At 42.0% G+C, this 12,647-nt stretch overlaps 1 protein-coding gene across 38 annotated transcripts in view; it reads right to left on the minus strand.

Moving 5' to 3' along the window:
- Positions 1 to 12,647, minus strand: part of PLCB4 (phospholipase C beta 4) — a 483,574-nt gene that overhangs the window by 21,742 nt on the left and 449,185 nt on the right. For all 38 annotated transcript variants that reach the window (XM_086335129.1, XM_086335117.1, XM_086335149.1 and 35 more), the window contains 2 exons: positions 2,536 to 2,651; positions 1,137 to 1,212 (listed from right to left, as the gene is read on the minus strand). In XM_086335129.1, coding sequence (XP_086191255.1) covers positions 1,137 to 1,212; positions 2,536 to 2,651 — 192 coding nt within the window. The remainder of the gene's footprint in view (positions 1 to 1,136; positions 1,213 to 2,535; positions 2,652 to 12,647) is intronic.

Genomic DNA, 12,647 nt, shown 5'->3' on the forward strand with positions numbered 1-12,647 from the left:
TCCAGGGGCATATAGTCTGAGTTCTAACCCACTGAACTGTCAGTTAATACACGGTAGTTGGAAATGGCAACCCACTCCAGGGTTCTTGCCTGGAGAATCCCAGGGACGGGGGAGCCTGGTGGGCTGCCGTCTATGGGGTCGCACAGAGTCGGACTGAAGCGACTTAGCAGCAGCAGCAGTTGTCTTAAGCCACTAAATTTTGGGGTGGTGTTTCATTCAGCAAAAGCAATTGATACAGTAACCAAGGTTTCTACTTTTGTATTTACACAAAGTGTCTAAAAATGATGGAGTATCACATAGTCATTAATTCTCAAACATTCTAGTTAAGAGGAGGAAAAAAGAGAGTAGGGAACAGCTCTCAAAAATATGCAGCTTTAGACTCTTTAGACCTCTTTAGGCTGCAAGGCAGAACAGACGCAAATACACAGCTCCACGGAGTACTTCCGTTTGGAACGCCTGGCTGGCCCAGGTGTGTGGCAGCGTCGCTCGCTGGATGATGGAGCTTCAGGTAGACGGAGGACACTGGCTGGTTTGACCAAAAGCTATAGTTGGAAACCTTGTCTTTAACAGTTCTTTTTCTTTTATAACTATTATCATAAGATATTTATGTTCTTGACTGCAACGTGGTGCTCGGTTCTTCAAGACGTCTGTAATCACAGTTCATGTCCCCTAAACGCCTATTTTCTTGTGTTTTGTAGGGGGGTAATATGAGTGATTAGGCTCATCTCCTAGAATCTTAGCTCTGGAATTTTCCCCATCCCTAAACTTCCACAGCAAGGTTAGAACGGAAAATTAAATTATTGACTAAAAAATAAATATTGAAATAAGAGTTACTGAACCCTCCGGATGGGTGGTTTTCTGTCATACGTTCAATGTCACCTCTATAAGGAAGTACTTCTATATTCTACACAACATTTCCTTTTAATCCATTTATTGTTTTCCTGATGCCTCTGAGGCAGACGACATAGACATTGGGAGTATATGTCTACAATGAAGGAAAGGTGTTCCTTGAAATGCCTCTTCTCTAATGCAGTGGGCCCAGACCAACCCCGGGGTACTGTTATTTCTGATTAAAACTGGGTGCAGCTTCAAAACAAATTACCAAGTTGTTGCTGTAAAAATAGGCATTTTCTTACCTTAGATTTGTGATCTGATGTCAGCGTCTGAATTTTAATTTCTGTTTCTTTCTTCATTTCAAGACAATTACTTCCCCTGAAAATAGAAAACCGCAAATGCATGCCAAGCATGAGATATCTTCCTGCTCCCAGAGGCCTTTGCTCCAAAGCCTTCTGATGAAGACAATTAGTTCATCACACTTGGGACGCCACGGCTCACTGGGCAACGTCAGTTCTTCTAGTAATAGATGCACACCTTACAAAATCTCTGTATCGTGATTACTGAATTCAACCACTACACAAACAGCCATTTCAGACCTAACAATTATTTCCTTGTAAAGGATTTGTTGTCAGTTTCCATTTTGGTTCCTGCTGTTCTTCAAGCTATTTTTCATTTATTCAACAATATACTATTTATGATGAGAACTGAAAAACAGGACTTCAGCCTTGAAGTGAATTTTCAATTCTTCTACTTTGGTTGTAAAGCCAGATTTTTGTCTTTGACACATGCCAGCAAGGGAGAAAAATAGCATTTCTTGGCACTACGGGGTAATTTTTGCTTCTTACTCCATTGTGAGTAGGAAATATATACTAGGCAATTGCCCAGAAAGCATTACTGCCTATTTCAGTGATTATTTTTTCCTTTTGGAATATCCTCATCATTGCTGAAACCAGAGCAGGCCCTGAGCATCTGTCTTCAGCATGTGTGCTCTGATTTATTACAGCCTAAGTCAGAATAAGTCAGAATGCTTCATCGTGTTATTAATGGAGAGTGCCTCTAAGTGCCTTAGAGAGACACACTCTAAACATCCAACTGATCACTTCTCCATGGCTGGCACTGCGTGTGTTTTTCCCTACTCTGTTATTCAGTTAGCTTGCAACATCACAGAAACTCTTTGAAAGAGTTTATCTAGAATTCAGCTACACAGAAACATCTCCCTAGCTGAATTCTAGATAAACTCTTTCAAAGTAAATGCAATGGCAGGTTTTATTCAACAGTTTTAGCTGTTGGCATAAGCTAAAGATTCTTGAAATATTAAACAACAAAACTGGATTTTTCCCCCTTGAGTACATCAACCTTATTATTTATTACCTGGTGATGCAAAATGCTTTCTGGAATTTCCAAACTTTGTCTTTCCTTCTCTCCCCATTTAACCTTAAAGGTACTTACATGGAAAACTCATGAAAGACACAGTTATTATTTTATTAACCAACACCTGTAGAACTTGAACAAAGCTCCTCTTTCCACTTCAGTCACTCCCTTTAGCTTAGTAAGTCTCTTATTTTCTGAAATCATTTTTAATGATGAAAACACAGTTAAGACTAAGTTCTTCCTTGGCCTAAACAGGCAGCTAAACTGTGGGAAAAGACAAAACATAAAAAGGCAAAAATGCTCCAGAAGGAAATCAACAGCCTTTACCCTTTCTTCTTCATTGCCTTCTCTAGGATTTTCTCGTGAGTCAATTTCTCCTTGTCGTACTGTGCCACAATCTTGTCAACTTGAGTGCAATGGAGTTTCTGCATGGTACTGTGCTCCTGCAGAAGAATTTGTAGTTACAAGTCAGACTTGCAGTGAGGCTGATAAACTTTAGTCCACATTGGGCTGGCATAATTTTCACCAGTACCTGTGGAGTCTCGGTTTGAAAATCAGGAAGTAACTGAGTCTGGGAGCTGGAAAGACTTCCAACCTCCCAGGCAACCTGAGAGTTTCTTGTGTCCCCATAAGGCCTCACTGACAAGGGGGTCTCCAGCCTCAGTCCAATGAACATGCCTACCTCAAAAGGCAGCCCTGCCCGCTGCTGGGCAGCACCAATCATCCCAAAGTTCTTTCCTCTGCACATAGATGGCTCCATAGAACTCCACCCATCCGTCTTGTTTTTCTTTTTCTTCTTTGTCTGTACCATGTGGGATCTTAGTACCCTGACCAGGGATGGAACCCATGCTCTGCTTTGGTGAAAGTGCTCAGTCTTAACCTCTGGACCACCAGGGAATTCCCTCACCATCCACCTTTGCTCTGCTGTCTGAGTCATCTAACTGGTCCACGGCCCCTTCCTCAACCTAGTGCCCAGAATGCAAGGTCAGCCACCACATTTCTTCTCTTTTACATGCTGAGTATAGCTATTCATCATGTGGCATGGCGTCTACACACCAGGGACATTTGGGAAGGTCTTGAACACTGTCATTGCGCAATGAGAACTGCCACTGTGGTTTCACTGTCAGCTCATTTTGCATCCCTAACAATATTTTTGCCAGCTTCCTTATCAAGATGTACTCACAAGGAAGACAGAAGGTTCAGGAGCCCTGGCCTTCAGCTTTACAGATATTTAAAATATTTCTCCATCTGCTTCCTCTAATCACTGAAATGGACTGAAAGGCTTTGAAAATAAGTGCTTCTCTATGAACATTACTTTTTCCTGATAATTTGGCCACATCCAGGGACTTAATGAAATCAGATTCTTTAGCTACTCAGCCCCTAAACACAGAGGAAAATATTACTATCAGTAATATTTACTCCAAGATGATGCTTAATGTGATATCCTAGTATTACTCTTGAGAAACTTAGAGAAATGAGATGATATTAAAGTCTGGAGTGGGTAGACTATATTCAGCTTATACAGCTACCCTCATGGTCATGTTTGCTTTTGCTTACTTTTCAAAGTGTGTCCAAAGAAGACATACAGATGGCTAACCAACACATGAAAAGATGCTCAACATCACTCATTATTAGAGAAATTCAAATCAAAACCACAATGAGGTACCATCTTACTCTAGTCAGAATGGCCGCCATCTCAAAGTCTACAAACAATAAATGCTGGAGAGGGTGTGGAGAAAAGGGACCCTCTTACACTGTTCGTGGGAACACAAACTAGTACAGCCACTATGGAGAACAGTGTGGAGATTCCTTAAAAAAACTGGCAATAGAACTGCCACACAACCCAGCAATCCCACTGCTGGGCATCCACACTGAGGAAACCAGAACTGAAAGCGACACGTGTACCCCAGTGTTCATCGCAGCACTGTTTACAATAGCCAGGACGTGGAAGCAACCTAGATGCCCATCAGTAGGCGAATGCATAAGGAAGTTGTGGAACAGATACACCATGGGACATTACTCAGCTATAAAAAAGAACACAATTTGAGTCAGTCCTAATGAGGTGGATGAAACGATTATCCAGAGTGAAGTCAGAAAGAGAAACACCAATGCAGTATGCTAACTGCTACTGCTAAGTCACTTCACTCGTGTCCGACTCTGTGCGACCCCATAGACGGCAGCCCGCCAGGCTCCCTTGTCCCTGGGATTCTCCAGGCAAGAACACTGGAATGGGTTGCCATTTCCTTCTCCAATGCATGAAAGTGAAAAGTGAAAGGGAAGTCGCTCAGTCGTGTCCAACTCTTCGCGACCCCATGGACTGCGGCCTACCAGGGTCCTCCGTATACTAATGCATATATATGAAATTTAGAAAGATGGTAATGATGACCCTATATGCAAGACAGCAAAAGAAACACAGACGTAAGGGACAGACTTTTGGACTTTGTGGGAGAGGTGAGGGTGAGATTTGAGAAAATAGCATTGAAACATGTATATTATCATATGTAAAACACATGACCAGTGCAAGTTCAATGCATGAAGCAGGGCACTCAAAGCTGGTGCTCTGGGACAACCCAGACGGATGGGGTGGGGAGGGAGGGGGCTTCAGGATGGGGGACACATGTACACCCATGGCTGATCCATGTCGATGCATGGCAAAAACCATTACAATATTGTAAAGTAATTAGCCTCCAATTAAAATAAATAAATTAGTTAAAAAAATAAGGTATGCAACAAAAGTGAGTGACTTAATTTTTAAAAAGTTGATTTTCTTCCTATGAAAATCACCTTGAACCTAATTCATGAATATCTTTAAAGATTTCATAAAATATAAATGGGGAAGTGATTTTGAACCTTACCAAGATTTCATTAATTTCCCGTGTTGCTAGTGAGTTAACACAGGAGTTGATCTACAGTTATTATATATATCAATTCTTCAGAAATGCATTGGTGCAGTCTTCCTGTCAGGTCAATAAATGCCTTTGGGAGAAGGCGTAGAGAAGGGTGGCGATGGGTCCTTGGAATAGGCTCTAGAAACAGGGACAATGGGGTGGTCCTAGATGATGTTACTCTGCTCTGGATCTGGGGTCAGAGAATTATATGCAACAATGTCTTGCTTAATTTGTGGTTGGAACAGCTGATAAATCTAGTCCTAGTACCAATCTACTCCTAGTACTGGGCTGGCCAAAAAGTTCATCTGGGTTCTCTATAAGAGTTTATGGAAAAACCCAAGTGAATTTTTGGCCAACCCAATACATGCCCTGAAATAAACACATTTCAGTCAGGGCTTCTGCATTGGATTAAGGATGTGAACAGTCTCAGGTCTTGGGACAAGCCACTTAATCCCAATCTGTCCATCTTTATAATTGGGATAGTGATATCTACTTTAGTGGGTTATTAGAATTAAAAGTAAATATAATATAAATCATATTTCAAATGCTTATTAAGCCTTATTCAAAATATGTTGTTCTTCAGTTGCCAAGCTGTGTCTGATTTTTTGTGACCTCATGGACTGCAGCGCGCTAGGCCTTCCTGTCTAATTCAAAATATGGTGACATACAAATCTACTTATATTTTTTGATCCTCATGAAAACATGCAGAGTGATTTGAGAGAACAGCCAGTGAAATTAAATCAATAAACCTTTCCTTCAAGTTTAACACACCACCCCAAGAATAGATTGACATGTTGATGTATCCTTATTTAAATGGATTTAGCTACTTCTGTAGCAGCAGCACTGTTATGCAGGAAAAACACTAAAAAATACTGCTCCTGCTGTTAAGTTGCTTCAGTCGTGTCTGACTCTGTGCAACCCCATAGATGGCAGCCCACCAGGCTCCCCCGTCCCTGGGATTCTCCAGGCAATAACACTGGAGTGGGTTGCCATTTCCTTCTCAAATGCATGAAACTGAAAAGTGAAAGTGAAGTCACTCAGTCGTGTCTGAAAATACTAGCCTTCCTTAAAAGATTTAATAATCATCATGCCTGTCTGCACATGTATTAATTTCCCTGGACAACTAAACAAGGGGATCTGTGAAAGTCTAGGGGCTTCCTAGGTGGCTCAGTGGGTAAAGAATCTGCCTGCAATGCAAGAGATGCAGGCAGACACGAGTTTGATCCCTGGGTCAGGAAGATCCCCTGAAGGAGGAAAGGCAATCCACTCCTATATTCTTGCCTGGAAAATCCCATGGACAGAGGAGCCTGGCGAGCTACAGTTCATGGGATCACAAAGACTTGGACATGACTGAAGTGACTGAGCACACATGCATGTAAGTCTAGAATAAAACATTCTAGAGGTGCTACCAGACATGGAACAGACTGGTTCCAAATCAGGAAAGGAGTACATCAAGGCTGTACATTATCATCCTTCTTATTTAACTTATACAGAGAGCACATCATAAGAAATGCTGGGCTGGATGAAGCAGAAGCTGGAATCAAGATTGCTGGGAAAAATATCAGTAATCTCAGATATGCAGATGACACCATCCTTATGGCAGAAAGTGAAGAGGAACTAAAGAGCCTCTTGATGAAAGTGAAAGAGGAGAGTGAAAAAATTGGCTTAAAGCTCAACATTCAGAAAACGAAGATCATAGCATCCGGTCCCATCACTTCATGGCAAATAGATGGAGAAACAATAGAAACAGTGACAGATTTAACTTTCTTGGGCTGCGAAATCACTGCAGATGGTGACTGCAGTCATGAAGGTAAAAGACGCTTGCTCCTTGGAAGAAAAGCTATGACCAACCTAGACAGTGTATTAAAAAGCAGAGACATTACTTTTCCAACAAAGGTCTGTCTAGTCACAGCTATGGTTTTTCCAGTATTCATGTATGGACATGAGAGCTGGACCATAAAAAAAGGCGAGCATTGAAGAATTGATGCTTTTGAACTGTGGTGTTGGAGAAGACTCTTGAGAGGCCCTCGGACTGCAAGGAGATCCAACCAGTCAATCCTAAAGGAAGTCAGTCCTGAAGATTCACTGGGAGGACTGATGCTGAAGCTGAAACTCCAATACTTTGGCTACCTGATGTGAAGAACTGATTCATTGGAAAAGACCCTGATGCTGGGAAAGATTGAAGGCAGGAGGAGAAGGGGGTGACAGAGGATGAGATGGTTGGATGGCATCACCGACTCAATGGACACGAGTTTGAGTAGGCTCTAAGAGTTGGTAATGGACAGGCAGGCCTGGCGTGCTGCAGTTCACGGAGTTGCAAAGAGTCGGACACGACTGAACGACTGAACTGAACTGAGAAGTGCTACATTCCTGTGTCTCTTGCAAATATCACTGAAAGGCAGGTGGAAAAGATTGCTTCTTTATATATTCTAGTGTAGTACAAGAAAAAAAAAGAGGCTTTGAGGGTTGAAAATTAGCTGGCATAGACCACTGCTTAAGGAAGTAGTATGGTGAGCCCTAATTAACCCCATTAGATACAGGAATGAGGGTGTATGCACATAAAGGCATTCATGATAGATTCACGGATATAAGACATACTCTACAAGTCTCCTTTTCTTGCCAGCACAGAGCCCAATGCTGGGTACAGAATAGATACAATAAATATTTGCTGCATGAATAAAGAAATTAATAGCATGGGAGAGCAGCAAGAGGACTTGGATTCCAGTCCCAGCTCAGTTCATAATTACCCCGGAGGCAACATATATAAATCTTTCCAGGTCTCAATTTCTTTATTAGAAAATGAACAATATCTGTTTGCCCAACATAATTCAGGGTTATGAGCTGCAAGTTACCTAATGTATATAGAAACAATTTAAAAAATTAGAAGCATATTGCATTAAAATGATTACAATGACTACACATGACAAAAAAATGGCCTTGGAAAGTTCTCTCTCTGTGCTCAAAACTATCCCTGTGTGCCCTGTGTAGCAGCCAGCAACGATTGAAGTTTTGGGATAATCTGGTTCCCAGACATCACTTCTCCTTTCACAAGGGAACAAGGTCCTAATTACTGATCACCAAAGGATGGGGGGCAAGCCTCAGCTTCCTGTTGTACAAAATAGAGGAGCCAGGAAATTATTTCTAGGCTTATTTAGCTAAAAACAACAAATAACAGTAACAATAAACACCAACTATCATAGATTTTATGTTTTTGGTCCCCAACTAAGTTACGAGACCCTATGGAACAGAGAGTTTGTCATTCATTCAGGTCAAGAGTACCAAAATTAAAATATGCTGACTTAAAAGTCAGTCTTAATCAGGACATTTTGGAGAAATAAATGTGCAGCTTTTCAGTAGAACTTGTATATGTTTCTACCAAAGTTAAGAGTAGTTTCAGCTTCTCTTTTTTTAAAGTTATTTTAATTGGAAGCTAATTATTTTACAATATTGTAGTGGTTTTTGCCATACATTGACATGAATCAGCCATGGGTGCACATGTGTCTCCCCCATAGTGAACCCCCCTCCCACCTCCCTCCCCACCCCATCCCTTTGGGTTGTCCCAGTGTACCGGCTTTGAGTGCCCTCTTCATGCATCGAACTTACACTGATGATCTATTTCACATATGGTAATGTACATGTTCCAATGCTATTCTCTCAAATTATCCCACCCTCGCCTTCTCCCACAGAGTCCAAAAGCGTGTTCTTTACATCTGTGTCTCTTTTGCCATCTTGCATATAGTCATCATTACTGTCTTCCTAAATTCCATATATATATAAATGCATTAATATACTATATTGGTGTTTCTCTTTCTGGCTTACTTCACTCTGTATAATAGGCTCCAGTTTCATCCACCTCATTAGAACTGACTCAAATGCATTCTTTTTTTATAGCTGAGTGATATTCACTGTGTATATGTACCACAACTTCCTTATCCATTCATTGGCCGATGGACATCTAGGTTAAATTCAGCTTCTTTTGTGAAAAACATCTGCTGCAATTCATTCTTTTGCCTGCTGTGACTCTAGGCTTAAATTCTCACCCCACAAATGATGCTGAGGCATCTGAGTAAACTGTTTGCTCAGCACGCACCTCTGAGATGACCAGCAGGCTGTCTCTGTGGGTGGTTGCTGTGTTTCTGCTCATTTCTACTTCATGACAGAGCTGTAGGTTTGTTACTGACTTTTTATCATGAATTACCTGTGATGAGTTTAACAGCAGCCTTGGTGTTCATTATCAGAAAAACTGCTTGCCTAACACAGACTATATTTTCCATTAGCAGCTTTCTCGAAATGTCAAATTTTAGTTGTTTTCTCAGGCATTTTATTTGACTCATTTGTGGTGATACTGCAAACTGATGGTCCAGAAGATGCATCCTGTTTTATTTTTCAGCCTACATGGTATTTCAGAAAAAGTCTGTCTTAGTGTCAATATTTAAAGAAGAGGAGGTTCACATATGACCTGATTCTACGCTTCTCCTTTAGAGAACGAAGGTGGCTTACAGACTCTCAAGGCACCGGAGGTGGGAACTGAGTCTGACTTGCCCTCTGGACAGGAATGAGGGCTCCTTGTTTTCCATTCGGGACCGACTTCCTTCATTTACTTCTTTTACTTCCACTGATTTGGAATTCCTCTTCCAGTGTATCATTGGGAATATTTATTTAACTTTGGGTTTCAATGTTTTGCTCTCAGGGCTAGACCATATGTGACAACTGAAAATCATCCCTGTGTCTTAGCAAAAGCAGCCCTAGCTCTGGGTTTGCTGATGAGCCCTGGGTTTGTGTGGGATCACGGCTCCTTCATTCTGCTCTTTCTGTATCTCATCTAATGGACACGTGAAAAACCATTTCCTTAGTTTCCATTTCAAATGGAAGAGGTTGTTACAGAAAGTGAGAGACAAGTAGCAGGTTCACTGCCAACTGCATTGAGGGTCAAAACAATTGGCCACTGCCATTTCCCCCAAACTGGGCCTGCTGGCATCTCCACTCCATTCAGGGCTAGAACGGGCATTACTCCTGTCTGTTCGTCCCACAATCCTAACAGCAGATATCGTCTCTCTCTCTCTTTTTTAACTGGAATACAGCTTCTTTACAATGCTGTGTGGTCTCTGCTTACAGCAGAGTGACTCAGCCACAACTTACATATATCCCTTCGTGTTTGGGTCTCCTTCATCACAGAGCACTGAGCAGAGCTCCCTGAGCCGCACAGCAGGTTCTCATTAGCTATCTATTTTATACTTAGTATCGATAGTGTATCAAGATGAACTGAAGAGCCTTTTTTTGGGCTCCAAAATCACTGTACATGGTGATTGCAGCCATGAAATTAAAAGACGCTTGCTCCTTGGAAGAAAAGCTATGACCAACCTAGACAGCATATTAAAAAGCAGAGACATTACTTTACCAACAAAGGTCCGTCTAGTCAAGGCTATGGTTTTTCCAGTAGTTATGTATGAATGTGAGAGTTGGACTGTGAAAAAAGCTGAGCACTGAAGAATTGATGCTTTTGAACTTGGTGTTGAACAAAACTCTTGAGAGTCCTTTGGACTGCAAGGAGATCCAACCAGTCCATCCTAAAGAAAATCAGTCCTGAATATTCATTGGAAGGACTGATGCTAAAGCTGAACTCCAACACTTTGGCCACCTGATGCAAAGAACTGACTCAAGAGAAAAGCCCCTGCTGCTGGGAAAGATTGAAGGCAGGAGGAGAAGGGGACGACAGCGGATGAGATGGTTGGATGGCATCACCAACTTGATGGACATGAGTTTGAGTAAGCTCTGGGAGTTGGTGATGGACAGGGAAGCCTGGCGTTCTGCAGTCCAGGGGGTCACAAAGAGTCAGACATGACTGAACGACTGAATTGAATTGACTGAACTGATCAATAGTGTATAGCTTGGGATTCACACTTATTTCTTTGGCTTTCTTTTAGAAACGGCAAATCCTCCTTGACACACCACTATTTCTTCTGCATCCTGCAGCTAACCTTCAAGTTTGGAAATAGGTTCCCTTATGGACCGTACATTTCTTAAATGACTTGGTTAAGTAACCACATTCTCTGCTTCCCTTTATGAGAAGAGAAGCGATCTCCTCCGGCTGATATGTAAAGGCTGAGCGCGCTCTGTGGTCACTGCATCTGCACCCAGCACTGCTCTCGGCTCCTGGCGGCCGTGTGCATGTGGCCGGTGCTGGGGTTGGAAGGCGCAGCCCAGGCCACCTTCCCTTCTCAGTCGGGCAGTTTATAAGCCAAGCCAGTGTGGTGGCAAACTTTATTCCATCTTAGATAGCATCACAACTATTGGAAAGGGTTATATAAATATTGTTTCATAGCAAGGCTGGGCGAGTTAATTCTCACGATTGCTTAACAACAGGGCAAAATCCATTTTTCACAGAGGCCAGCTGTGTATCTTGCAGGCCATTACTGGGGTTTCCACTGAGGGACAGTAAAAAGTGCTAAATAATACTCCTAAAGAAACAGTTTTCAAAATTTAGTGTGCATAGGAGAGGAGCTTCAGGCTTCCCAGGTGGCACTAGTGGTAAAGAAGCTGCCTGCCAATGCCGGAGACATAAGAAATGCGGGTTTGATCCCTGGGTCGAGAAGATCCCTTGGAGGAAGGCACGCAGTTCACTCCAATATTCTTGAAAGAGAATCGAAAGGACAGAGGAGCCTGGTGGACTATGGTCCATATGGTTTCAGAGTTGGACACAACTGAAGCAACTTAGTAGCAGCAGGAGAAGAGTTTATTAAAAATGTATTTCCTAGATTTCTCCATGGAGATGATAACAAAGTCTCTAGGGGGCACAAGAATATGCATTTTTTATGAAGCCTCCAGGTTTGGTCCAAGGATAATTTGTGGAAAAAGTAGTCCAAAAGATGCCAAGATATTTGTGCCCTGGAGACTTATGATTGCTCTTAGAAACCTTTTACAAACAAGGTCTTACTGTATAACACAGAGAATTATTCTCAGTATCCTATGACAAACCATAATGGAAAAGAAAATTTTTTAAAAAATAATACACACACACACATATCAAAATCACTTTGCTGTACAGCAGTAATTAACATAGCATTGAAAATCAACTGTACTTCAACAAACAAACAAAAACCTTTTACTAGGACCATAAAGAAGATGTGTGGAAATAAAGACTAATGCTGGAAAACTCAGAGGCAACTCAATATAGTGATGAAAAGCTTGAGCTCTGGAGTCTGAGAATTTTGATTCAAATCCTGGCTCCCTCATCTAAAGGCTAGGTGATTTAGTCAAGCTGCGTTTCTGTTAAAGTAAATTATCTCATCTGGCAAATGGCTGGTAGACTGTTGCAAAAAGGGTCACAATGGTCTCTCTCTCTGTATCCAATCCCCTCTGCAATCTGACTTTGTGGTTCCCCCTGCCTAGTAGAGTCCTCGTTGCTTGAACCTGGTCCAACCTCGTGACCCACTGTAGCCAAGAGAAGGATGTAGAAGTGATGCCATGCAGTTCTGAGCTGAGGCTGGGATCCTGGGATCCCTGCCATATGAACAAGTCTGGACCACTGCTGAAGATGAGAGACCACAGAAA

Source organism: Bos grunniens, chromosome 13 (genome assembly GCF_055505025.1).
Source record: "Bos grunniens cultivar Pamir isolate PY7600 chromosome 13, Bosgru_T2T1.0, whole genome shotgun sequence".
Classification (NCBI taxonomy): Eukaryota; Metazoa; Chordata; class Mammalia; order Artiodactyla; family Bovidae; genus Bos; species Bos grunniens.